The following is a 26,366-nucleotide window of genomic DNA, read 5'->3' as shown; positions in this document are numbered from 1 at the left end:
TCCTCGTTCTTTCTGAAGCAGTATAGGTATTTCTAAAAACAGTTTTGAAAATTCATATATTTATGTAGCTACCACGCAAATAAATATCAATTGACAATTCTGTAACAGCTCACTACAATCTTATCTTTAGCATTTGTATAGCCTGGGGATTAGAGCATGGCTCATGGCTGCTGCCACAAGTCCTCCTCCCCACCCCCCAATTAAAATGGCTAAAATATCACTTAACTGAAATTGTCCCCTCGCTGAACATTAAAAACAACAAGATTAATGGACTACGGAGGCAGGGAGGAATGGGAGAGCTACTAGTCAGCCACAAAGAAAGACCAAGTTAAAATGGCACAGCAACCCATCGGCCTGTATTGTCCACGAAGAGAGATTTGATTTAGATGTCCCAAGGAAAAGAGTGCAGCAATCAGGAGCCTCTGCAAGAAAGGGTAAAGTCCCCCTGCTCATCACTGGCATTACATTCAGTAAGATGCGCTAGAACAGTTGAGAAAAGTGAGGAACTTTCTAGTGACAGGAGACAGAGCTGACATGTTACTGATAGCACTCTTCAGATTGTTACTCTGATTTGGCTCCTTGTGGTACCTGCTTCCTCTACAGATTTCTGTAGAGCTTCTGCCAGTTCTTGGTCTGCAATCTCCTCCGGCCGCATGTCCTCCCGCCCTGGCCCATATGCCAGTCTTGCACACTCTGGGAGCTCCCCTTCCGGAAGGAAAGTTGTCTGAGATCCAGTGGTGCCAATCACTAGTACATTCTTTTTGAGATCAATGGAACACTGGGAAAAGAGTACACATGCAATTGATGTCTTGGTAACTATCAGTAATAACACAGGACCAGAATACATAAATTAGTGACACATTAAACAATGCACTAAAAAAAATGTCACTTCCAAACATCAAGGGGTTACATTAACTGGATGAAGAAGGGTTAAGAAGGTGCTAACAACTGGTAGATCTAAAAACACATGCTGGGTAGAAATAGCTCAGCAGCCTGTGCCTTCAATATGTCAAGGGGCTTCTTACAGCGGCTCCTATTAGCCAGCTCTTGAATAGTTAAGTTCCTTCTGCTCTTCAGCCTGACTATGATTACGGCTACAAGTGAGGACTTCCCAGAGTCTTTATTAAACATTGCTCAGGTATAGACCTCAGAGGATTTTCAGGCACCAAGAGTTCAGAGCAAAGACCTTTAGGCTGGGACAAGATACAAAGTACTTACAACCTACAAGGTATAAGCGCTTCCCCCCAATCTATGGGAAAAGCATGTCGGCATATCTCTTCAGAGTATTTTTTAATCCTAAAAAATTCATAAGGATGATAACGATCTTACATTTAGCACTTACGAAAGAGCCAAGGATTGTTTGCAAAACAAGCACCAATTGATTCAATTACCTGATGTCTCTTAAGCATATCCAGTCCTAGAAGCATATCCATGGGCTGTTCTTCAAGGATAGAGAAAGAACATGGCAGAAAATCCCCTTCAATCTGAACCTGAGCTGAAGCACACAGAAAACACCATGTTACCCACCAAGAAGTGCTCAAGCACTGCAGCATGATGATTCCACTGTAGGTATCTATCTAAGGGAAATTATACAAAGCCTCTGTGGGTAAGTTATGGAATCAGAGAACAATGTACATAGACTTGGTTGTGGAAAAGTCCGCTCTAAGCCAGCCCTGGTGATTATCGTGAGTTTGTTAACCCCCAGTGGCTAAATATTTCCCCCTCCATTATTTTAAAAGCTGACTGGATCTGCAGTGCAGTAGGAACTGATCAACTAACCCCTCAAGCTAGAGCTAAAGATGCTGCATGCAGCTGCTCAGAGTGTGGAATTTTGTTTTGGTGCTTTGATTCACAGTCAATGTCTTAAACAATGAAGATAGTATTTCCTTGTATGGCATTTTCTTCAGACAAACCTGTGCAAGAACACAAATATCTTGAAGTGCTCTCCTCACTGCGGAATGAGATACACTCAGCTGCACTGGAATTCTGCCCTGAACAATTCACACTGCCCATTATCCCCATCCTGATCCCTCATACCAAAGAATAACGCTATTTATAACCTAACACCAGGAATCAAGGTTTCCTCCATATTTGTACAGGGGCTCTAGACCTACCAGAATTAAGTGTTAAGATAAGTATACGAAAACATTTAACATGATGGAATCCTGGTTACTGTGTCTCTGGGTGAGCTTAATGTGATCTTGATAAACTCTTAAGCCACTCTATAGCAGTTCTCAAAGTTTAGAGTATTAAAGTAGAGACTGACACCAAGCAGAGCCACAGCCATTACAGGAAAAGTTATCCCGTTGTATCACTACTTACTTAAGTGCACTCTGCCAATGATTTTCTGCGTGCCCACACCCTTAGCAATGCCTGCCCAGCGCCGGTCCACCAGTCTCATTATGTTACACCTTTCAGCACAAGCTTGGCTCATAATGGTCATTTGGGCACCTACCGCCAGAGAAAAGAGGAGTCAGCAATATTTAAAAGCCACCAAGGAGTAGTTTAAAAATCTAGTACAGAGATTTTAATGCAAGACTCAGTAGCAGGCAGGGAATTATATTATGGCATAAAGGCATTGATTATACCATGGCTCTGTGTGTATACACATGCCTGCCTACCTACCACCACCTGAAGGTCATTATGGCTATGGAGTTACAATAAAGCTGAATACTTACACTTTGCAATCTACAGATGAAAAGTGTTGTGTTATAAAGGAAAGGAAATCTCAGTTCTACAGCTAGGGAAACTGAGGCACACAGCTAGAGTGACTTGTCCAAGGTTACATGCCAGTGGCAAAGGCAAGATTAGAACCTAGGAATTCTGACTCCCAGGCATGTTTTAACCATAACACGCATCTTAAACATTTTTAATTAGGCTGAATAATGACAGAAAGTACATTCAGATTTTAATTAGATCCTTTTAAATCTCGTAACACAATTCTTTACTGTGGGAAGGGAATGCTATAAATTGATCTATTGTGGGGTTCACTATTTCCTTTAAAGAGCCAGGAGAAGGGGAAGCAGGGAGAGCAGAAGAGCGTAAAGAGATTTAAAATGGGGAGATGTGGTGGGGAATCACCTGAATCAACAAAGGCTTTCACTGGATGTCCATTGACTTTGCAGTTAATATAGAGCATCACCACCTGGCCAAAGCTCTCTGGGGCCTCTTCCATAGCTATTGTCATGTTCTCTTCAATATTTTGTTGCCTGAATTAAATGAAAACCAGAAACTGGAATCATGCCTTCCATGAACAGAAACAGCGTATTTATAAAGCCTCCCCCTTTACGAGGAGTACAAACAGATTTGTCATCTTCCCTGTCCCCACTACCACCAGTTATGAAGAGCTTGTGAAAGGCGTACTTCAGCAGTTAAACACCAGCCTACTTAGCAGATGTTAGCAAAAGATCTTGCCTTAATCCAGAGGCATCAAGTTGCTTGCAAGCAGGAAGGAAAGAATGTTCCTTGTAGCATCTTAAAGAGACCCAATGCAGCAGTCTGGAGTAAAGTGGTCAGATGCACTTTAGCACCTGGAGACCTGCTACTGACTCTCTGTTCACAACAAAAACCTGTCATTATAGAGTTAACAAAAAGAACTCAGGGGCAAAAGACTGCACATATTAGTCATTCTGCTACAAAACAAGGATCTCCAAAAGTTATGTTTCTAAATGCTTGCCATAACATTTCAGTAAGTCTTCCCTTTTGCAAGTATCAGGGTTGGGACAAGTTGCATGAAACTCTTGTGAGTGCAGTGACAACACCGCAAAGTCTCTCTACAAATTCAAGGCTACAAAAAGGAATGCAAGGTAGATAAAGCTAAATGAAATGCAGCTCCGTGCCTGCCATAACCTTGAGCATGTTGGGTATCTGCAGCTACCCTGCTGGAAATAGCTCATCTACCAGTATAAAAGGGTCTCTAGTTTAAAGACATAGCTTCCCTTTTTTTCAGTAGGAGGGAAGATGCCTGCTCTTTTCGTACCGTATAGCAATCCTCCCTCCACCACAGGAAGGCTGACTGCAACTCCCTTTGGAGGCAGTCAGTGATATTCCATACACCTTCTAGAAGGGGACACTGGAGAGGAATATGCTGTGCTCTAAGACGTGGCTGCTTGGGAACTGAAGGTGGATTACTGCAAAGCAGCATATTGCACAGCCACTAGGCTGCCCTGGCTTTATTTACTCACAATATAGCTCAAACCAACACATATTGGGCTCTCTTACAGTATACAAGATTAAGTCAGCCAGGAGCAAGAAGTATGTGTGACTGGCAGATATTTAGTACCAGTGATTACAGCAAACACCGCTCTGGTTTCCTCCCCGTTTATTTAAAAAAAAAAATGGTTAGAAACATGGCTCTGTAAAATGTGGCATTTATTATGCTGCACACAGCATCTGCTCCCAACCCATCTTTTCATGGGGACAAAATCGAATCAAGAGGGACATGAGTCAGGTGATCAGAGACCAAAACTGAGAACTAGCAGCTCCCAGGTTCTAATCCCCACTGTCACTAAATGGCTGTCTAACTGTGGGCAAATCACTTGCTCTCTCTGCCTCAGTTTCCCCTTATCTAGAAAAGTGGGGATAACACAACTTAAATAGCTCATGGGGATGTTTTGCTGTTTAGTCAGTGTTTGACCAGCACTGTGAAATACTGAAAAATACTAAACACTTACATAGTGCAAAATGCTTTAGTAGTCAATATAATAAATGATTATTTTCCCTTTTACTAATGCATGTGTTAGCACTGCCAACTCTGCACAACCAATATGAACCTATTATGAAGACATTCTGCTTCATACATCAGCAAACCCGCTTACTGTGTTCTGATTCAAGAATTTATTGTCGATGATGTAAGAAACATAAGAATCAGAGCTCATCTCCCACAGGCAGTACCTAGCTGAGCCTGTAGCACTGGCAATGAGAGAAGCCTCGTTCGAACTTACAGACTCTGCAGTTACATACCAAAGATACAAAGGGGAAGTAAACCTGGGAAAGCATGGTGCCATTTTTACAGAGCCACTTTTCAGACAATGACTATGCTTGAAATCCCCAACTAACCAAAGACTTGGGCTATGTCTGCACTACCAAACTTACAGCCGCCCAGTGGAGAGGCAGCTTATACCGACAGGAGGAGTTTCTGTTGGTGTAGAAACACTACCTCCCCAAACGTTAGCCATGCTGACAAGAAGCACTCTTCTGTCAGAAGCATCTACACTGGGAGCTATGGCAGTATAAGTTTTAAGTGTAGACCAAACCTCAATGGGTAGGTCTTCACAGCAACTACACACCTGTGGCTGGCCTGTGCCTGCTGACCAGGGCCTATGGGTCTCAGACTGCAGGCTGTTTCACTGTTGTGTAGCTGTCCAGAATCAGGCTGGAGCTCGAGCTCTAGGACCCTGTGAAGTGAGCCCAGAAGCCTACACAGCAGTGAAACAGCCCTGCAGCCCAAGTCACAGTTTTTCTTTGTTGCGTAGACATATCCAAAATATAAAAAGAGATGGACTGAAACAAGAAGATGCAGCCTGCTTGGTAACAACACGTGATACTGCCCTGCAGGAGACATGGGTTGGGGCTACATTTGCAAGTCCTGGTGCTCAGGCTTGAGGGGATCCAATATATCCCAGGCAGCTACTTGCAGGGTCTCCATGGAACTTTGGTTAAGCAGGTTCTATGCAGTGCTCTCTACTGGCAAGTTCATGGAGATGCACTGCAGAATTGGGAAAGGTCCCTGAAAAAGAACAAAGACGATGACTGGATTTGGGGAAATTGCAGTCCCCGTGTCGAGAGAAATGACCAAGACTGCCTCTACTCCGATGGCTGTGGGGGTGAGACCACACCACTAAAAGAAGTGACAGAGTCAACAAATGGGAGACAATGCTGGATCTACCTGCCCCTCGATTCCCAACTAGACCCCCAAAATGCATTTTCAACTGGAATAGGGTCCCACAAAGGGGTCCAGAGCTCTCCCTTGGACTTAGGTTTGCTACCTTATGTCCTCTTCTATCTTTGCCTGAGCCTCAAGATCAAAAGGGTCAGCTGAAAACAGTCGGATTCTCTCCTGCTCCCGGCGGGCTCGGTCCTGTTGCTGCTCCACCAGCACCCTGGTAAATTTCTCTGCAGTAACAAAAACAGATACAAACACCATAGTTAGATGCACAGACACCCGTTACTGGAAATTACTCTTACAAATGAAGTGCTATTAAACTTGTAGCAAAACAGTGTCTTTTAAAGATGTTGGCCACTGTTGAAAGGTAAAGTGACCAGTGCAATCAGCAGTGGGCTCTATTTCAGGGCTACTTGAAAAACCAGCCAGCACAGACAGAACTCATGGGCTTGATCACGTAATCACTCGAGATTTCTCCCTTGCCTCCCATCTCCGTGGACTGAACTACTTCACACTGGGCCTGATGCCCAACAGCCTATGTAGACATAACAGAGTTCTTAGCTTCTGAATGGCCTGAAGTTACCCTACATTTATCATTCCATTGTCTGCAAATAAATTTAATGTGCAGAGACACCATAACATTTAAATCAAAGAGCTGCTATTAAAGAATATTTTCATTGCTTTACTGCAGCAAGACCTACCCAATGATACCATGCAAGAACATCTCCAAAAGCAGCAAATAAATTACATCCGGAATAGGAGTCAGAGATTCAACATTTGTATTCCAGCTTCTAGATTAAATTATGCATTCATATGTAGAACCATCTTTAGCCAAACACTTTTTTCAATTAGGAGAAACTGACGTCACAGTGACCCTAACACTGAGCATTCCTCCCATAGATCTCAAAGCGCTTTGCAGGAGTGGATGTCATTACCCATACTCATGTTTACATGAGGAATGGCGGCACCAAGGTCAGCTGGTTTTCACAACGTCACAGTGAGTCAGTGGCATAGCCAGGAATGTAACCCAGGTCTTCTGAATACCAGTGTACTGCTCTGTACGTTGGACCACATTGCCAACAAAATCAGATGTTCCACCAAAAAGACAGCAGCAGAACTTACTGGCAATAGATTAATTTTGCATCTGAGCAAAGTCAAAGCTCTATGACATTGCAGGCTTCAAACAACAGTCTCATTTTAAAGCCAAGTAACTTAGGCCAAGATTTACAAATCTGAGTTCTTACAGTTAGATGCCTAAATCTACACTGAATGGGAGTTAAGAAGTGGTCACTTCTGGAAAAAAAAAAAAAAAATTAGGTGCACAACTTTTAGATACCAAAATTTCAGCCATGGTTTTTCAAGGTTTGTACACAACAAAATTAATTCTTAACACCACTTGCATTCAGAAATCAAAACAGTTCTGCGTCAATAGTAGCTAATGCTTTCACATCAGGAAATGCAGTCGTTCCAAATACACCTAGCCTTGAAAACTTATTTACTCAGCAAGGAAAATGATGCTTTGATTTCCATGGCTCCATGCTCTGTATAGCTGGTGCCTTCTGATGTATTGTAATGCATCTAACACAATTACATATGCATTGAAGCTTGATGTATTTTGGACACTACCATGAGAGCAGATCTGGATATCTGCCCAAATGCTGATGGCAAATTCTGACAGTATAACCTAATAATCCACCCCTCTGAATGCACAGTGCTGTACCAATTTTGAATTATGAGAGTTTACAGTACAGATTAGACAAGGAAAGTGGCAGATGAGCTAGTCTTGGGACCCTGTAGAAGCAGTGCTCTCATCCTAGGATGGGGAGGAAGAACATCTCACGTGGTTCTGCGACAAGCTCGCCGATATAGGGGACACACTGTGAGGCTCAAAAGAGAGGGCCAATAAAAGACACTTGTTATGGAAAGTAAAAGATTGTATGCTTTAGAAACATGGCATACGTTACTGTGTTCTCTCTCTCTCTTTGCAACTGTTCATATACATAAAATCAGTATAGAGAATTTTAAAAAACAAACATGTAGCTCTCTCTTCCAGCCTTCCTGTACTGGAAGAAGTCACCAGCCTGCAGTCTTTCAAGAGGAGAAAAATTGGGGGAGGCTCTTCTATAGAGTGCTTTTTCCTTCCATCATCTCTCCCAAACCCTCACACTAGTAACCAAGCTCCTGATAAGCAGTTTTCTACAAATGGATCTCTAGTAAGGGTTTATAACCATGCATTTTAATGTCTGCAAATGATCTATTTTCATACTAAATGAGCTCTTTGTTATTGCAAAAAATAAATAAAAATAAAGCTCAGATGAAACAAGGAGTGAGCAGCAAAGACCAAGTGTTCACCAGCAGAGCGTGGAGGGCATTATACTACTAAGTCTGCCAAGTGCACCACCATCTTAGGTAGCACCCAGAAGGATTTAAACAATTTGTTTCTAAAAAAGCTAAATGTAAAATTTTTGAAAGACATTTAAGGAAACTTTAAAACAAATAGTGAAGTAAACACTGTTTACTGGTTCCCAGGGCGACCACAGGACTGCCAGATTAGGTGTCTGCCAGTGAGATACAAAGCCTCTCTTATTTAGTTTTTTTTTAAGTCCATGTCTGTAGTGATGAAATATTAATATCTTCCAGGCTTTTGCAAGGGAGGTAGAATGGGATTTAAAATGAGCTATTTTCTGTCTGGGTCGTAGAGAGCTAGGGATGGTAACAGTTACCACTAATTGGTACAGTTGGCAGGAAGCTCAGTACAGAGGCCAGGGATGGAACCGGTCCTAAACACTGATCTCACCCCCCAGATTTGGTCCTTCCAAGAAAGGGAACAAGGCATATCAGCAGAGTCACATGGAGGAAGCTTGCAAAGCTGTTGCTAGCTAGTGTTATCCCTGTTCTGGGGATAGGGAAATTCCATCTCCAATGCTGTCAGCATTAAACTCACTAAGAAGCCATTGTGAGTAACCCAACTGACTGAACACCCATAACTACTTCTTACTAAGATTCAGCACAGATAGACAATGCCATGTAACAGCCTCAGACAAAGCAAGGAAGAACCAATCGCCTCCAAACCCCAATTTACCAAGGTCTCCACTGAGCAGTGCCTCAGCCAGGGGTGGATTGCGTTCTTTCAGCAGGGACAGCTCGTGGGGATTGGCAAGCAACATGTCCCGTAATAGAGCTGGATTGTCCAAGCCCTGAGGGGAAGGTGGTGTACCCGGAGGTGATGGGCGAGGATGCTGCGCTGGTTGCTGATGCTGCGGCTGGGCTGACGTCCCAGGCACTGTAATGCTGCTGAAGTCTATCCTGGGCAGACCTTAAGGGAAAACGAGTTAACAGTGTGACCATTTCACGTTCTCAGCTGCTGTGGACAATGCAGTCAAAAGCTGTGGAATGGCTGAACAAGCTACACTAATATTTCATTTACATAGCAATTCATGTCTGAGCTCCATTGTGTCACCAACATATTCTAGTTGGTGGGTTAGGAATACCATTACATATTTATGTAACTGATCTATTCAAATATCTGGCCCATTTTCCTGTGAAACTCACTTAACCCCCTCCAACATAATTTTTCAACTTGAGATATGCATACCACCAATCTACCTCATAAGGGGGTTGTGAGGCTTAACAGCGTCTGTAAAGCACTTCTGAATTCCTCAGATGAAAGAAGATATGGTAGCGAAAAAAATATTACTGAAGCCCTGCACTGCAGCCACCAATCTTCCAGCTGAGGCAGAGTTGGGACCTCTACAGCCATTCCCCTGCTATAACCTGCAGTCAACATTTCCTTTGGTAAGGGATACAATTATAAAAGGAACTCGTAGGACTAAGAATTATAAGGGGGAAGGGTTGTAGAAGTAGGACTCCAATTCCATACTATGGGGCTTGAGGAATCTTTTGAATAAATATTGTATCACATAATTGGTCTGCTAAGATTCAGCTTCTCTGTGCATTAGTCACGAGATGTACTCGGAGCACACATTGCAACAGTCCTCTAATGTGTCAGAGCAGCACAGACTGCCTATTATTGCACCATTATACTGAATGGGAGGGAACAGGAAGCCTTATGAAAATCCACATGCATTCACAGAAGCTGTTTTTATGAAAAAATTATTTTGGGCACTCTTCTCCCACCCCCAAACAGCAAAACTAAATCATGCCTACCCATGGACTAAAGCATCACTGCAAGTAGTAAACCCTTTAAGTAACCAAAGCAGGAAAAACTGTTTTTGTTTGGGGGTGGGCTTTTTCTTTGATGAGGATGGCTATTGTGAAGTTTTTCAAGCACTTGTATGAAATGTGTTGCACACAGATAAAGTAGTATTTTGGTGTATTTATTTACTAATGAACCAACTTTCTGCCCCAAGTAAATGTTTTATCACCAAGTTATTAACTCTCTGAAAAAGGGGGCGTTTTAAATTTAATACATTAGTAGATCCTTGACAGGACAGCATTAGTTAAGTTTCACACACATCAATAAATTAAAACCTCCAGAGCATTAAGAGGCTAAACAGCCACAATTTAAAGGTAATCTTCTGGGTACAATGGACATCTGGGTACAGGAAGGGGGGCTGCAAGCCAACAGCAGGTAGCCCAGCGAGTTAGTCTAAAGAGTTTCTCACCTGGAAACTGGACTGGAGGCCGTGGCTCCACATTCTCTTTTTGCCGTAAAATCACCACATCCCCATCTTTCAAGCCATACGAGGCTAATGATCTATGGTTGTCAGTTAGAGGCCTCTCTGCATAGACAATCTGTATATAGGGAGAGAGACAGTGTGACAGGAGACAAGCTTATACATGGCACAAAGCGGACTGACAGCAAGACCCTAAATGGTGATTTTACTTATGTTAAATCTGATTCACTATGACAGGTTTCAGAGTAGCAGCCGTGTTAGTCTGTATTCGCAAAAAGAAAAGGAGTACTTGTGGCACCTTAGAGACTAACAAATTTATTAGAGCATAAGCTTTCGTGAGCTACAGCTCACTTCATCGGATGCATTTGGTGGAAAAAACAGAGGAGAGATTTATATACACACACACAGAGAACATGAAACAATGGGTTTATCATACACACTGTAAGGAGAGTGATCACTTAAGATAAGCCATCACCAACAGCAGGGGGGGGAAGGAGGAAAACCTTTCATGGTGACAAGCAGGTAGGCTAATTCCAGCAGTTAACAAGAATATCAGAGGAACAGTGGGGGGTGGGGTGGGAGGGAGAAATACCATGGGGAAATAGTTTTACTTTGTGTAATGACTCATCCATTCCCAGTCTCTATTCAAGCCTAAGTTAATTGTATCCAGTTTGCAAATTAATTCCAATTCAGCAGTCTCTCGTTGGAGTCTGTTTTTGAAGCTTTTTTGTTGAATTATAGCCACTCTTAGGTCTGTGATCGAGTGACCAGAGAGATTGAAGTGTTCTCCAACTGGTTTTTGAATGTTATAATTCTTGACGTCTGATTTGTGTCCATTCATTCTTTTACGTAGAGACTGTCCAGTTTGGCCAATGTACATGGCAGAGGGGCATTGCTGGCACATGATGGCATATATCACATTGGTAGATGCGCAGGTGAACGAGCCTCTGATAGTGTGGCTGATGTGATTAGGCCCTATGATGGTATCCCCTGAATAGATAGAGGGGTTGGAGCAAATGCGGTTATATCGTAGCGCTTGGCTGTAGAATGCTTGTCACCATGAAAGGTTTTCCTCCTTCCCCCCCCCTGCTGTTGGTGATGGCTTATCTTAAGTGATCACTCTCCTTACAGTGTGTATGATAAACCCATTGTTTCATGTTCTCTGTGTGTGTGTATATAAATCTCTCCTCTGTTTTTTCCACCAAATGCATCCGATGAAGTGAGCTGTAGCTCACGAAAGCTTATGCTCTAATAAATTTGTTAGTCTCTAAGGTGCCACAAGTACTCCTTTTCTTTTTGCGAATACAGACTAACACGGCTGCTACTCTGAAACCTGTTTCCTAAATTGTGATCTCCCATCATAAAAATGACAGCAGCAATAACTAAATAAATTCAGAAATTTATGAATTTCAAGGCCGAAGTGTTGAATACTGGACAGGATAGGAGGACATGAGGTCTTCAGTGGAATTCTGATTTCAGCCTTGAATATGTAGCCATGACTCTCCATAATATCCAATTTTACAGAACTTACATTACCATTAACTTATGTCAATGCACAACAAATTCTAAAGTCAGAAAGGACCAACAGATCATCCAGCCTGACCCCCTGTATATCACAGTCCACCAATACAATCCACACACTAAATCCAACAACTGAAATTAGACCAAAGTATTACAGCCCACTGGAGACTAGACTGTGTGCCATAGGCAGAGAATAAGAGGGACTAAGGGGCACCAGTGCCCAATGGCAGGGAAATGAATAAATAAGATGTACCCAGATAATCCTAGCAAGTGACCCTCTCTCTCACGCCGCAGAGAAAGGCAAAAATACCCTCTAGTCACTGTCAATCTGACCTGGAGGAAAATTCCTCCCCAACCCCAAATATGATAATCAGTTAGACCCTGAGCCATCTCTGACTGTTGGAGATACTTGCTAATAGCAATCGTGGAAAGGCCATGTGTCACAGTATGGAACCTCATCGTATCATCCCTTCCATAAACTTATCAAACTCAGTCTTGAAACAAGTTAGGTTGCACTAACTACTCCTTTTGGAAGGGTCTTCTAGAACTTCACTCCTCTGATGGTTAGAAACCTTCATCTAATTTCAAGACTAAACTTGGTGAAGGCAGTTAATATCCATTTGTTCTTGCACCAGCGTTGGCCCTCAACTTAAATAACTCCTCTCCCACCCTGGTGTTTATCACTCTGATGTATTTACAGAGAGCAATCATCTCTCTCTAGAGCCTTCATTTTGTTAGGCTAAACAAACCAAGCTCCAAGTCTCCTTTCGTAAGGTAAGTTCTCTATTTCTCTAATCATCCTAGCAGCCCTTCTCTGCACTTGTTCTGGTTTGAATTCATCTCTTAAACACGGAGGATCAGAATTGCAAGCAGTATTCCAGATGAGGTCCTCCAGTTAATATCTGGGAAATTAAAGTCTCCCATAATCACACAATTCCCAGTAGTATTTCTTTCATTGGGCTATCCATATCCAAATCAGATCCCGGGGATCTGTAACAGATCCCAAGCACTGACCCAGGGGAGTCTGTTTCCATTTTTCTCCAACATGATTTTGACCCAAACATTCCATTCCATCACTTCCAAGTTCTTTACAGTCTACCTCATCATTAACATACAATGCTACTACACCATGTTTATCTTTATTTCTGTCTTTCCTGACCAGCACATACCCTTCAAAACCTGTACTCAAGTCATGACTACTATTCCACCACATTTCCATTAACCCTATAATATCTGGTTTCGCCTCCTGCACCAGTAGTTCTAGTTCTTTCTGTTTGCAACGCAGGCTCCTTGCACTGGAGTACACACATCTTAGCTGTTTCACTTGGTCTTACCCAGGTTCTTCATCTGATAAGGCACAATCATTCTACTGCCAGCATAGCCTACCTGCCAGTGCCAATGACAGTAATAATCTTTCCTCCTGATGTCCATTCTCCTTCTCGCTATCCACTTACTTGATTTCCCTCCTGCTAATTAGAATCAGATGAGTCGATTATGAGCACCTTCAAAACATTTCCCCCAAAATCCTAATTTAATCAATTATGTCAGCCTCCATCCCAGAAGTTTACTACCCTCTCTACTCAGGTGGAGTCCATCTCATGAGAGCAGCCCTCTGTCCGTGAATGCTCCCAGTGGTCGAACATCCCAAAGCTCTCCCTGAGCCATCTGATGATCATCAAATCTTGTCTTTCCTTTGCTCTCCTCCTCTATGGACAATGAAGATCTCCCACTGAAGATCACTTAAACCTCCATTTCTTAAGCATCTTCCCCAGCTTGGCGTAGTCTTCCTTGATGTGTCCCAGTGAGAATCAAGCAGCATCATTTGTTCCCATGCGAAAGATGATATATGGTTTCTTTCCTGCTCCCCTTAGGATCCTCTTCAGTCTCATGTCCACATCTCATATCTTAGTCCTGGCAGACTGCACACCATCTGGTGACAGGCCTGTCTGTTGTTCTTAGTAGGGAGTCCCCAGCTGTGTAGACTGTTTCTTCCTCGTGTTGGTGCGAGTCTCCAGTCCTCCCTCTTCTGTTCTTTCTGGCTGCAAGTCTTCTTGTCATCTGTTCTCACCTGCAATCTTCTGCAAGTCATACTCTATCGTCCTGGAGCTCTGAATTCTGGATCGCCTCTTGTAGGACTAGCTATTCTACTCTTCTTCTTTACTCTTTTGTTACTGTCTGCCTCTCCCCTTCATTTTCCAACTCTGCAAAACCTGTCCTTCAGCTCTATTTCTCCCTTGCTAGCTAGTCTTCTCCTATGCCTTGTTTTTGTAGTCACATTCTTCCATGGGCCACTTTCTTCATCCAGCAGTCTACCCTCACAGTTCTTTTGGCCAGCAGGCATCTACAAGCATTGAGTTTTCCCTTCAACCTCCTCTCTCCATCCCTCCATCATCTTCAGAAATTCTGTCTAAACTCAATCATAATTTCTAGCTGCATCTCCAAACATGGGATCTTCTTTTCCATCAGTTCTATTGCGCAGCACATCATACAAATGAAGCTCTTTCAGGTACCCTCTACAGCAGGGATAGGCAACCTATGGCATGCGTGCCAAAGGCGGTACGCAAGCTGATTTTCAGTGGCACTCACACTGCCCGGGTCCTGGCCACTGGTCCGGGGGGGCTCTGCATTTTAAATGAAGCTTCTTAAACATTTTAAAAACCTTATTTACTTTACGTACAACAATAGTTTAGTTATATATTATAGACTTATAGAAAGAGACCTTCTAAAAACGTTAAAATGTATTACTGGCACGCAAAACCTTAAATTAGAGTGAATAAATGAAGACTTGGCACATCACTTCTGAAAGGTTGCTTATCCCTGCTCTACAGAGTAACGTATATCCTGCACCTTCCACAACCTGTTTCCTGTAGCATCTTAAGTATAAACAAGCCCTTAGGCAACTGGCCCCAAAGAGCTACCCGTCAGCAGGGGTGTGAGGTGGCCTCTCCCGCCTTTGCAAGTCCAGGTAATGTCCCATGCTGCACCGATTGCTGCCACCTCTCTTTCTCTCAAAGCTGAATGATGGGCAATCTAACTACACATAAAAAAGCTCCAAAGACAGAATGAAAGAAAAAACAATGAGGGATGAACCAAAGTCAACACATCTGATCTGAGTTAAGGAGCTGCATACTGATTGGGGTCAATCACCCTTTTACACTCTTGGAAGACTCAGGGATGGGAAGGAGTGAGTGACACCAAATGACTATGCTCACGGCACAGTCATCTTGATCCCACAAGTGGCCATGTACAGAGGCTACTCAAAGAAGAATACAGGATCTTCTCATTCACAGTTAAATCTTTGCTGAGCAATGGGAGAGGCCATCAGGTCTTTCATGCACATCAGGAGATATTAGGATTCACCATTGCAAGTACCCAAGTTTCTCCTGTACTGTATTCTGGTTTATACTGCAGACTTGCAAATGATTTTTAAGGTAAGCTTGCTTCTAAAATACCAGAATTTGAATAATGTTATTTCTAAAAACTGACTTTGCAGTCTCAGAATATTTCAGGCTCAGGAAGATAAAAAACCTGGAGCTGAATTTGAAATAGGATAGTCCAAAACATGAAGTAGGTGCTGCCAAAACAGATGCGTGTTTCCAAAGCAGTTATTTTGCTAAACTATGAAAAGTTTTTCTTTTTAAAAATAAACCTGTTTAAAATGAAATCTGACTTTAATACAAAATATTTTAAATCCTAAATGTATTATAATCTCTTAAATCTTTTAAATTAAAAAAAATATCTGAATTCATGTGCCTCTACCAAAACTGAGTTAAAGGCTGCTTTGCTATGTAAAGAATCAGAGTAAACTCATCCATTTTGAGGTCAAACTTTATAAACATGGCACAATAGGTCATATACTATTTTGTTTAATAAAAATATTTTATATGCTGTTGTGTGTGTTTAATTAAATTCCAGTTATCATCCTAATGAAACTTGATACAACCATGAGCAAAAGGTTAATTATCTAGTAAATAAGCAGTATCACTCACCATTTTCTAACATACTAAAAATGTGCAATTAATAAGCATCTAAAATATTAAGTTATATAACTGCTTAAATAAATGAATATAGTTATACTGTTGTATCCTTCTACATAGCAAAAAGACGTACCAAACCTAGCGTAAAGGCTCTATTTAGTTGTAAATCAACATGTCTTAATGGTTATATCAGCAGAGAAGAAACAGTACAAACTCTTACAAAGTTTCATAATGCCAGTTTGTGATGAGTTGATTTTCAAAGCAGCATCTCACATAACTAAATACACCCCACCCAGTGCTGCACCACATGAGTTAGTCATGCCACTGACAGGGGAAAAAAAACAAGCTAGGAATAAACCTGACCTGCTGCTGTAAATCTTAAATGACAGTTTCTTCACATGGATATTCTGGGAGAAGCAACTTAATCAGTTTAAGACAGATTTAGCCTGTCTTCTTGCTTGGATTGGATTTTTAAACTTTCCACCTTAACAGCTCAAAGCATGAATTAAGCACACAGTAATTATGCCATATCCCTCAGCAAAACAAATTAACACACTCTTAACCATCCTCCTTTACAGGCAAAATAAACTAATTTGATTTAGTTGCTTCTGCGTGGTATGAAACATTACAAAAGCAAACACTGATAGGACAGGCCAGTACTAAGTCATTAGCTTTTCTGAAGCTGGGCAGTGCCCAAGATCCCCCAGCATTATGAAGTGCTCTCATTTTGCAAAGAATGCCTAACCAGGAAGGCAGGTAGCTTTCTGCAGTTTGAATGACAATACAGTAAGAATGCTTTTCCTTTAAAAGCAAGAACAAAAGCACTACAGATATTACAAACTCTACCAAACAAAACTAATGTTTGTAAGTTACTGATTCATGCTGCTGAGGTCTCATGCTAGAAGAGCACCACCTCTGGTCAGTTCTAGCACCTGTACTACAATCACGAAAGCTTATGCTCTAATAAATTTGTTAGTCTCTAAGGTGCCACAAGTACTCCTTTTCTTTTTGCAAATACAGACTAACACGGCTGCTACTCTGAAATCTGTTTAATGAGTCTCTCATCCTTCAGCAGGTCAATGGCGCTGAAAGGCACTAAATGCTCCCCTACCCTACCATATTGATGAGATTCTGTGCTGGGACCCCGTGTACCATCACTGACCACTCTCCATTCAGCTATGCCTACTTTAGCCTGCCACAGACCTTCCACAGGTCTAGGGGTTGGGAGCTGCCAGGCTTCATAACAGGTTAAACCCACACTCAACTGATAGGCCTGGTACAATCACGGTCTTGGTCGAACACCGGTACAGACCACCACCTAGCTCTTACACAGTAGAGTAGATCTCAAAGTGTCTTACAAAGGGAGATCAGGTTTCAGAGTAGCAGCCGTGTTAGTCTGTATTCGCAAAAAGAAAAGGAGTACTTGTGACTCCTTTTCTTTTTAAAGGGAGATCAGTGACACTTCCTACTAGAGATCCCCAGGCAGCACATAAGTAAATCAAAATCTAGAAAGAGAACTCTTACTCTAATTTTCAATAGGATATCAACCAGTTTTTGCCCCCAAGTAATTGCAATCAAGAAAATGGATTAGCCATAAAAGTAGCATGCTTTAAAAATACTGAGAAGAATAGTGTCAGCAATGTAAAGAACTAGAGGTTGATGTAGTTATCTCAGCAGCACTGTACTGTGAGAAACAGAGTTCTGAGCTCCTGGGGCCACCCACATCAAGTAACTCTTGACAGGTACTCAGAGAACTGCTGATGGGTTCCAGACTTCCTTAGCTGAAGTGTTATGACAACATGCAACCCAACAGCAGGTCAGTAAATAGGGGTGGAATAGTGGCTGAAGAAGGAAAGTAGATAAAATATTCATGATCCCAGAAGACTCCAAAACAGGTTCCAGCAGCATATTTTGTTCAGATTCTCCTCCCTTTCCAAATCCCTTTATGGGACGGAAGGTGGAATCTGTTAGTCAGACCAAATAAAAAAAAAGTCACAAACTTGTTAGCAATCAAAAGGTGAATGGGAGTTAAAAATCTCACTATTCCCTTCACCTCTCTTGCCTTCTACTCCCCTCCACATGTCTACTTGCTGCCTGATCCACTTGCCTCCCTGTTCCTGGCGTCTCCTTTTCTCACAAGTGTTTGTGTGTCATCCCTTTGGCTAGGAACATCTTGTCCGACTTTGTGCCACACAGCATCAACCATCTCCATTAAATTGTTCCTCACAGTGCATCCTTTTTAATCAAGGCTTTCAGCCCTCACCTTTCCCTCAACAGTAGTAAAATGAATTAATTTCAGAGTTTAATAAAGCACACACACATAATAAGAACATCAGTTTCTCATCACAACCCTTGGCCTTCCCTACTTCCTTGGTTTATTCCCCGCTGTGTAGTGTGTAATGTGAATTGCACCTTCCTTGGGGCAGGAGCATGACAATTTTGCTTTTAAAGCAACATGCCTCTGATCATTGTAAAGACAGCTATGATAAAAATAATGCAAGAACAAGCCCCCGAGTTAAAAAACTATTTGTCAGTTTAAGCTAGCACAGTCCTTCCTTATTGGAAGCAGATTCTTGTTCTTAAGACAAGATCTTCCAATAAGTAAAATACAAATGGTATTTATATAGTTTCTTCCTATGAAAGATTGCAAAATGCTCCACAGAAAGAGGGGCTGACTAGATATATATGCAGATATGGGCCCAGCAAATACGTGGGCAGAAAGGGAAAATGATGGACAATAAAGGAAAAAATGGAAGGAAGCAGGAATTAGCAAGGGACAGGTAAATGAAGTGAGGAGAGAAGAAGAGGCACTTCTGATGGTATTTGGAGTCAATTGCAGGTTATTTGACCTAGGTAACTGTGGAAGCTATTACATAAAATTTTAAAATTCATAGATTCATAGATACTAAGGTCAGAAGGGACCATTCTGATCATCTAGTCCGACCTCCTGCACAGCGCAGGCCACAGAATCTCACCCACCCACTCCTATGAAAAACCTCACCCATGGCTGAGCTATTGAAGTCCTTGAATCATGGTTCAAAGACTTCAAGGAGCAGAGAAGCCTCCCTGAAGTCAACCATGCCCCATGCTACAGAGGAATAATTATTTCCTGAGAGGCAGCAGCTCAGAGGGAAAAAATCCCAGTGACAGAGCAGCACAAGCAAGAGAGTACACAACCAGCCATCATCTTAAAATAAAGTCAGTGTTGTCACGTTATCATTATGCAAGTAGCTGGAGGGACATATCTGAAAAACTAGAAGTGTTTATACTTCAGGCAGTACTTCAGAAATTCAAGACTCCAGTTGCAGGCATTTGTACATTGTTACATGCAGAGAAGTTATGCTGGTCATTGGCAATAGGAAGAACACGGGATATTAATGTTTTTGTAATCACAGCTTTCAGTGTTAACTGCTATTTATTGGTCATGGGTTCCTCTTCCCTTACAGGCAAGTGGAAGAACATGGACCAGGAGGGGCCTGTGACTCTGATTTTATTGTACCAGGACAAGTCTCATTTAAGAACATGTATCTGGTATTGATATTCATTCTCTGTATAAACATGGGTTGGCAGCAGCATAAAAAGAATGGGAATCTTTGCGATCCATCGTCTCTCGCTCCCCACTGAGAAAAATTAAGAGTTTTCCCTAAGGAACTCCACGGGCCTTTGATTTTCTTATCTCATTTTAGACTGTGGTGGTTAGATCAGTGGACTAGATGACCTCCTGAGGTCCCCTCCAACCCGGATATTCTATGATTTGATTCTGCAGTTACTTGGCTTTCGAATAGGATGGTGTGCAGCATGCCCCGGGAAGCAGATAGATATGGAGCTCTCGAGCACTAAGTAACTGGCATCAACTCAATCAAACTCAGAAGTGATCAAAGTCAGCATTAAACCTTTACTGCAGGCATGGGAGCTGCACACAATATTTTCATGTTTTTTAGATGTCCTTTATTATTATTATTCACATTTCTGTAGTGCTCGAATCCCATTGCACTACACATACTGCATATAAAGACACGGTTCAGGTCCTGAAGAGCTTATGACTTGATCTCCTGGGATTTTTGCATGTCTTAAAGTGTTGAAACAATTTCACTAAAACCTTGAGAGCAGTCAAGTTAAATACTGAGTTGCACAGGAAGCTAATAGAGAATAGCAGCTCAGAAACAATAAGGCAACATGAAGGCTCACACCTAGTAGCTTTTGGTGAGAAGTCTTAATTCCACCAGAAGTGGGGAGATTTCTTCTTTCCCCAAAATTACGAGACTAACTCGGGAGGCAAATTAAGTTTACAGATGTGGTTTGACAGTGGCAACCACATCATTTAAATCTACCCATTAGCATGCACACACAGATCTGACTATTTGGAAAAACAAAAGGACAGGAATATTGGCTCTCTTTTAAAACTCTATTTCCAGGCCTTTTCCCAATGAACATTCTAAAACTTTACCCTAAATAAAAATCGCAACAAACCAGCCCTAGTTGCCAATATATCTGGTGGCTGTTTGATGACCTCCAGGAAATGAACTGAAGGCCCTAGTCTAGAACTCAGTGGACATGTGTCCACACCACAGAGTGGGATAAAAATCAATTAAAAAAATTAATAAAAATCCGATTTTTAATTTAAATCGGTTTTTTTGATAAAATGCTTTTTGAGGAAAAAACTATCTAAAGATAGTTTTAATGAAGCTACATTATAGCTCAAAGATATCTCATCACGGAATAGGGATTATAAATTCTAATTCTATAGTATGAGACAATATATTCATGTAATGTTTAAGAAAAGTTTTGTAAATGAGTTCCAATAATTCATGGATTAGGGAACCAAATTTATGGGGTTCCAGGGGTTTCTGTATAGATTATTTAGGTTAATCTTTCTATCTACCCAATGGGACTCAGTGCTCAGTCTAGAAGATACCATCAGAGATGCTTAGTTTTGCAGTTCCCAAACTGTGGATTTGTGTCTCCAGAGATAAATTGCTTGTTAACAGCAGAAATGTTTTAAATAAATAGAGGTGAGAAATAACAGACCTCAACCTATTGTCCCTCTCCAAATTTGTGTACACAGAGTCAATCCCTTACCTCTCTCTAAAAGTGTAAAGTTTCAAAAAGTTCAATGAATAGAAGATTGTTGGGGGCGGAATAGATCTGGACAAGGAGAAGAAGTCGGGAGAGAAATGTGAGAAGGGAGGAACAGCAGGCAGAAACAAAAGTGAAACTGTTTGAGCAGCATATTCCAGAAGTCTCAAGGTCTTCCTGAGTGTAGCTTTCATTGATTTGAGAGCTACCAGACCATTCTCACTAGAAGGGAAAACCTATAATGGCAGCAGGCCATAAAAGAGACCCAGTTTGAGAATAAGAACCATTCAAGACATACATGTTTTCTGATGATGTTTTAAAGAAAGTCACACCAGTGAACTAGAGGAAGTCACTTAAGCACTTGGATTCAGAGACTGTTGCAGTGATAATCTCACTTTTAACAGCAGTAGCTTCTTCTGCTGATGTCCAAAGGAAGAAAATATTCTTTCTACTAATTCATTCCAAATAGAGAAATAGTTTGGGACCTGAAAGAGCAGGAAAGCTTGTTTTTCTTTTCCAGATTACGAACAAACAGGAAAATGAAGGTGAAGACGACTGAGTTAGCTGTAGAAGCCAATATTTTAAGTTTCTCATGTTGACCTGGCTGACATAGTCAATTTAATTTTTTTTTTAAACATTTCATTTAACTATTTTAGTTTAAAAACAATTTTAACAAAAACAAACCTGATTTTAAAAATCTTGAATGTTTAAATTCAAAAATTCATATGCTTGTTTCATTAAAATACTATATGTTTGCTGTTGAAGAAAAAAATCCAGAATACATAACGTTGTTTTTTTAGTTAAATAAAACAATTTAAATGTCTGTCTGGTGATGTTCTCCTCCTAATACACCAGGGCAAGAAAATCCTCCAAATATTAATGATTCACCTGTGGAATTGGAGATAGTTCACCTCCCAATGACTTCATAAATATCTGCTTCAATTACCTTTGGTAAATGAAATAACCATTCATTTTCTGATATAGCTGTAAAACTAATCTGAAAAGTTTTCAAAATAAATCACTTAAAAAATACCTTCTAAAAATGAAACCTACATCTATCTCTGAGTTGTGAAGAATACGTATTAAGGTTATAACAACCAACAAGAATGCACTTTTATGTAGAAATCCATGATTAAATCGAGTCTTCCTGACAAGTGATTTAAATCATGATTTAAATCAATTCAATTTACATCAAATCCACCCCACCACACAACCATCCATTGTAATCAAGCTGCTTACCAGTTCTATAAAGTGGCATCTGAACTATACCTCCCAACCCAATCACAAGGGTTGGGAGGTGGAGTTAATCCTCTGTATTTAGATGACCAAAAAAATGGTGTCAAGACACAGAATTTTGTCTTTTCAAAAACTATGCCGGAGCTTTATGATCTTGTTTTGAGGTATAAACCACATCTGATTTGGTCAGATGGTGATTGGGAGAGTCCAGACACATATTGGAACTCTACCTCATTCCTTGCCTGGCTTTATAATGATAGTCCTGTCAAGGATCCTGTTATGATAAATGACTGTTGGTGCAACAACTGCTCCTGTCATCATGGAGGATACTATAACTGTGCCGATAAAGACAAGTCGGGCACCCTGCCACAGCACAAGTGGGAGATGTGCACGTCTATTGACAAAAGGTCTTGTGGCTATGAAAGCAACATGCAGCTCAATGAGCTCATGGACGAATCAAGTATTATCTCAGAACTAGTGAAGACTGAATTTTGGAGGCAACGATCTTCTCAACGTGGGCCCCACAAAAGAATGGGTGATTGTTCCAATCTTTCAAGAAAGGCTTCTGTCCCTTGGAAAATGGCTGCATGTTAACGGGGAGGCAATTTATGCTTCTAAGCCATGGAGGGTGCAAATGGAGAACGCCACAATCCATGTCTGGTACACTTCTAAAGGATCAGCTGTCTATGACATCTTTCTGACCTGGCCAGAGGGTGTTGTGTTAAAGCTGTCTTCACCTATTCCATCTCCAAGCACACAAGTGACTAATATTCACCTAAAATTTAAATTAAAGTTTTGGGCTATATGAGTGTATTTTTGGAAAAAGACCAAAAAAGCAAAGGCAATGATCACAGAATGCTCCATGTGCTTTGACAGGTGTGTCAAGCCTCTGATTTGGTGTTATGAGAAAGGAGAGAGACAGCAGATCAGATGTGAACAGAAATGACAAATGGACATCAGAGCTCAAATGCCAAATGGTGTGTAACCCTATCTTGGGCGAGTTGTATCCCTCCCTCTAACGCACACCTAGCACTTGTTTTCTTCTTGTATTTTGGCAACACTTGTATAGCTTGTCATGTCAGCAAAGCCTTACCAAATTTGAACTGGACTGAGGTATACTCTATGAAAGTCCTAGATACCAGTTTTCATTTCAGCTGCCTCTCACGCCCAAAAGGAAAAAAGTGAAAACTTCATTCTCACACACCCCAAACTGGTATTTCAGGCTTAACAAGGGGTTAGGACCAAGTCAACCTGATGTACTAAGTGTTAGAGGAAATCTAAGGGAATTCTCATCCTAAAATGCTACCCCATTTCCTTAGTAGAATGAGGGAAAGGATGTTAATCAATTTCTTAGGTGGGCTGAAGGTGCAGCCAACTTCCTAGTAGCAACTCTGAGATGTTTCCCTAGGCAGGCAGCTAGGAGGCCAGCCTCTTCACCCCAAAACTCTCACAATCCTCATCACTCTTAAAGGGCAGAGAAATCCTTGTTCCCCTTTCTCATCAGGGATTCAGATGGTTCTTGGAAACTAGACAGGGAGTCTCACCTGCTTTGCAGGTTTAAAATGGGGCAGCGGGAGACAGGGACACTGAAGAGACCGGTGTCCGGGAGAGACTGTTCTAGCAATAAAGTGGATTTGGTGGGTCTGAAGACCTTTCCCCAATGGAAGAAAAGGGTGTAAATGTGGCTGTCAGTGTATCCAAGACTACACCACCCAAGAACAGAATAGAGGGGTTTCTACTATGAGGCAGAGAAAGTCTCCAGGCTTTGCATCTCTGGGTCTGGGATGGTGAGGTGGAAAAGAGACTCTGGCTCCACTGATTGGAAGAGGTGTCCTGAAGATAGCTGAAGGGAGCCTACGAATGTGGTGGAGTCTCACTTCTTAGGGAGATGAGGTCCCTGCCTTTTGGCTACCATGAATCAGAGTGGAAGGGGTAATTCCCTAGATGAGATCCCATGCCAGTCCTAAAAGAGGGGATGAAACCTAAGGTTCCTCCCAGCTGTTGGGTGGAAGAATGGAGGGCTAACAAGGCATGGCTGTCCCTTTACAAGGGAGGGGCCCCAGGTCCCCCAAAGATTGAAGATAGGGAGAGACCTATTCTCCAGGTTCCTTAATTCCACAACTGTCTCTCCGTCACAGAAACACTGGGGAGAGCCCACTCCCAGAGGCTCCTCCGGCTCTTAGCCATGGGGATCCTGCGGTGAGCTGAGCTCTCCCAGAGCCTCATCTGACCCTGCTGAAGGGGTGCCATGGCAGGGCAGAGACTAGGACACAGGGTCTCGCTCTCCCTGGGTCACTCCGTCCCTGAGAGGCTGGGAGAGGAGATGGGGCCCAGTCACTTTCCCCAGTATGGTGTGGGTTTCTCTCTGCAAGTCCTCTGGACTGGAGAGGGGGTCTCCCCAGGCTGGAGGAATAGGGGACGCGGGGGCCCGGATGTGGGGGGATGAGTGGGGTCTCCCAGTGGCAGGGGGCGAGGGGGCACAGTGGGAGAAAGGGGGGATTAGGGAACCCAATGGGAGAAGGGGGACGGAGTGGGAGGAGGGTATGAGGGGGTCTCCCCATGGCAGGGGGGCAAGTAGGATGAGGGGCTCTCCCCAGGCTAGGGGGAGGAGAGAGGGCCAGAAAGCAGGGAGGAGAGAAACAGAGCGGAGTGTGGACCGGGTGGGGGAATGAGGGGGCCCAGCGGAAAAAGGGGGGATGAGGGGTCTCTCTGCAGCAGGGGGCCAGGCGGGATGAGGGGGTCTCCCCAGGCTAGGAGGATGAGGGGATGGGATGGGGACCGGGTGGGGGAATGAGGGGGCCCAGCAGGAAAAGGGGGGGGATGAGGGGTCTCCCCATGGCAGGGAGCCAGGTGGGATGAGGGGTGGAGGGATGAGGGGGGGTCTCCCCAGGCTGGGGGATGGGACGGGGACTGGGTGGGGGAACAAGGGGACCCTGGGGGAAAAGGAGAGATGAGGGAATCTCTCCAGGCTGGGGGGGATGGGGGACCCCACAGGAAAGGGGGCATGAGGAATGAGGAGTCTCCCCAGGCTGGGGAACGAGGGGGCCAGGCAGGAGAAGGGGCAGGGGGAATGAGGAGTCTCCCCAGGCTGGGGGGACGGAGGAGCCCACAGGAAAGGGGGGCCATGAGGGTCTCCCTGCGGCAGGGGGCAAGCAGGATGAGGGGGTCTCCCCAGACTAGGGGGAGGGGGGACCAGAAAGGGGTGAGGAGAGAAACAGAGCGGGGAGGGGACCCCGCGGGGAGGGTCTCCCCGGGCTGGGGGGACGGGGGACCCCGCGGGGAACGGGGGGAGGGTCTCCCCCGGCTGGGGGGACGGGGGACCCCGCGGGGAACGGGGGGAGGGTCTCCCCCGGCTGGGGGGACGGGGGACCCCGCGGGGAACGGGGGGGGGGGTCTCCTCACCTGGCTCTCGGCCGCGGGGATGCCGGACTCCAGCTCGCAGAGCGCCCGGAAGTTCTGCAGCTCGAAGTCGGCGTCCACCTGCAGGGAGAAGGTGAGCTCGGAGCGGTCCCGGCGCAGGCAGAACACGGTGAGCAGCATGGCCGGGCCGGGCCGGACCGGGCTCCGCCAGCAGCGCCTCCGCCCGCCCGCCGCCCGCTGCCGTAAAAGCCCCCCCCGGCCGGCAACTGTCGCGCCGCTGCCGGAAGTGAAACGGGCGGGGTCAGTTCCGTTCCCCGGCGCGGCCCCGCCCCGAGGTAGCTCTGGGACCCCCCCCAAGCCTGGGCGCGGAGCCGCTGCCACCCGCTCGCCGTCACCGGCCCCCGTGTCACTCGCCGGCCGGGGGGGCTCTGGCTGTCGCGCCCCTCAGCGGCCCCCGTGTCACTCGCCGGCCGGGGGGGCTCTGGCTGTCGCGCCCCTCAGCGGCCCCCGTGTCACTCGCCCGCTGGGCGCAGCGGTCCCGGTCCCCGCCCGTGGGAGTAGCGGGGTCTTCCCAGCCCCTCACCTGCCGTGGCAAGGCCCGTCCAGCGCCTCGTCAGCCTCCGTTTCTCTCCCCGGAGGGGGGGGGGGGGCTCCAGAGGTTTTTAATTCCACGCT

The 26,366-nt window shown here is 43.8% G+C and overlaps 2 protein-coding genes across 6 annotated transcripts in view; one reads left to right on the top strand and one right to left on the bottom strand.

Moving 5' to 3' along the window:
* The window catches only part of DDI2 (DNA damage inducible 1 homolog 2), a 38,746-nt gene extending 12,772 nt beyond the window's left edge, over positions 1 to 25,974 (bottom strand). For 2 of the 5 annotated variants that reach the window (XM_043500186.1, XM_038376354.2), the window contains exons 1-8: positions 25,734 to 25,958; positions 10,510 to 10,639; positions 8,967 to 9,200; positions 5,988 to 6,114; positions 3,082 to 3,209; positions 2,323 to 2,451; positions 1,392 to 1,495; positions 589 to 778 (exon numbers count right to left, since the gene is read on the bottom strand). In XM_043500186.1, coding sequence (XP_043356121.1) covers positions 589 to 778; positions 1,392 to 1,495; positions 2,323 to 2,451; positions 3,082 to 3,209; positions 5,988 to 6,114; positions 8,967 to 9,200; positions 10,510 to 10,639; positions 25,734 to 25,871 — 1,180 coding nt within the window. In that variant the 5' untranslated portion in view covers positions 25,872 to 25,958. Of the gene's footprint in view, positions 1 to 588; positions 779 to 1,391; positions 1,496 to 2,322; positions 2,452 to 3,081; positions 3,210 to 5,987; positions 6,115 to 8,966; positions 9,201 to 10,509; positions 10,640 to 25,733 lie in introns of all 5 variants that reach the window. The other 3 variants (XM_038376355.2, XM_038376353.2, XM_038376358.2) reach the window with 3 other exon arrangements.
* Positions 19,444 to 23,139, top strand: LOC119844913 (tissue alpha-L-fucosidase-like). The gene is given in 3 exon segments (XM_038376361.2): positions 19,444 to 19,465; positions 22,384 to 22,816; positions 22,818 to 23,139. Coding segments are annotated over 3 exon segments (777 nt in total).
* Positions 25,975 to 26,366: the final 392 nt, after the last annotated feature.

This window comes from Dermochelys coriacea, chromosome 18 (genome assembly GCF_009764565.3).
Source record: "Dermochelys coriacea isolate rDerCor1 chromosome 18, rDerCor1.pri.v4, whole genome shotgun sequence".
Classification (NCBI taxonomy): domain Eukaryota; kingdom Metazoa; phylum Chordata; order Testudines; family Dermochelyidae; genus Dermochelys; species Dermochelys coriacea.
Note: the sequence above shows the minus strand (reverse complement) of the source record. Positions and strands in the feature narration are given on the sequence as shown.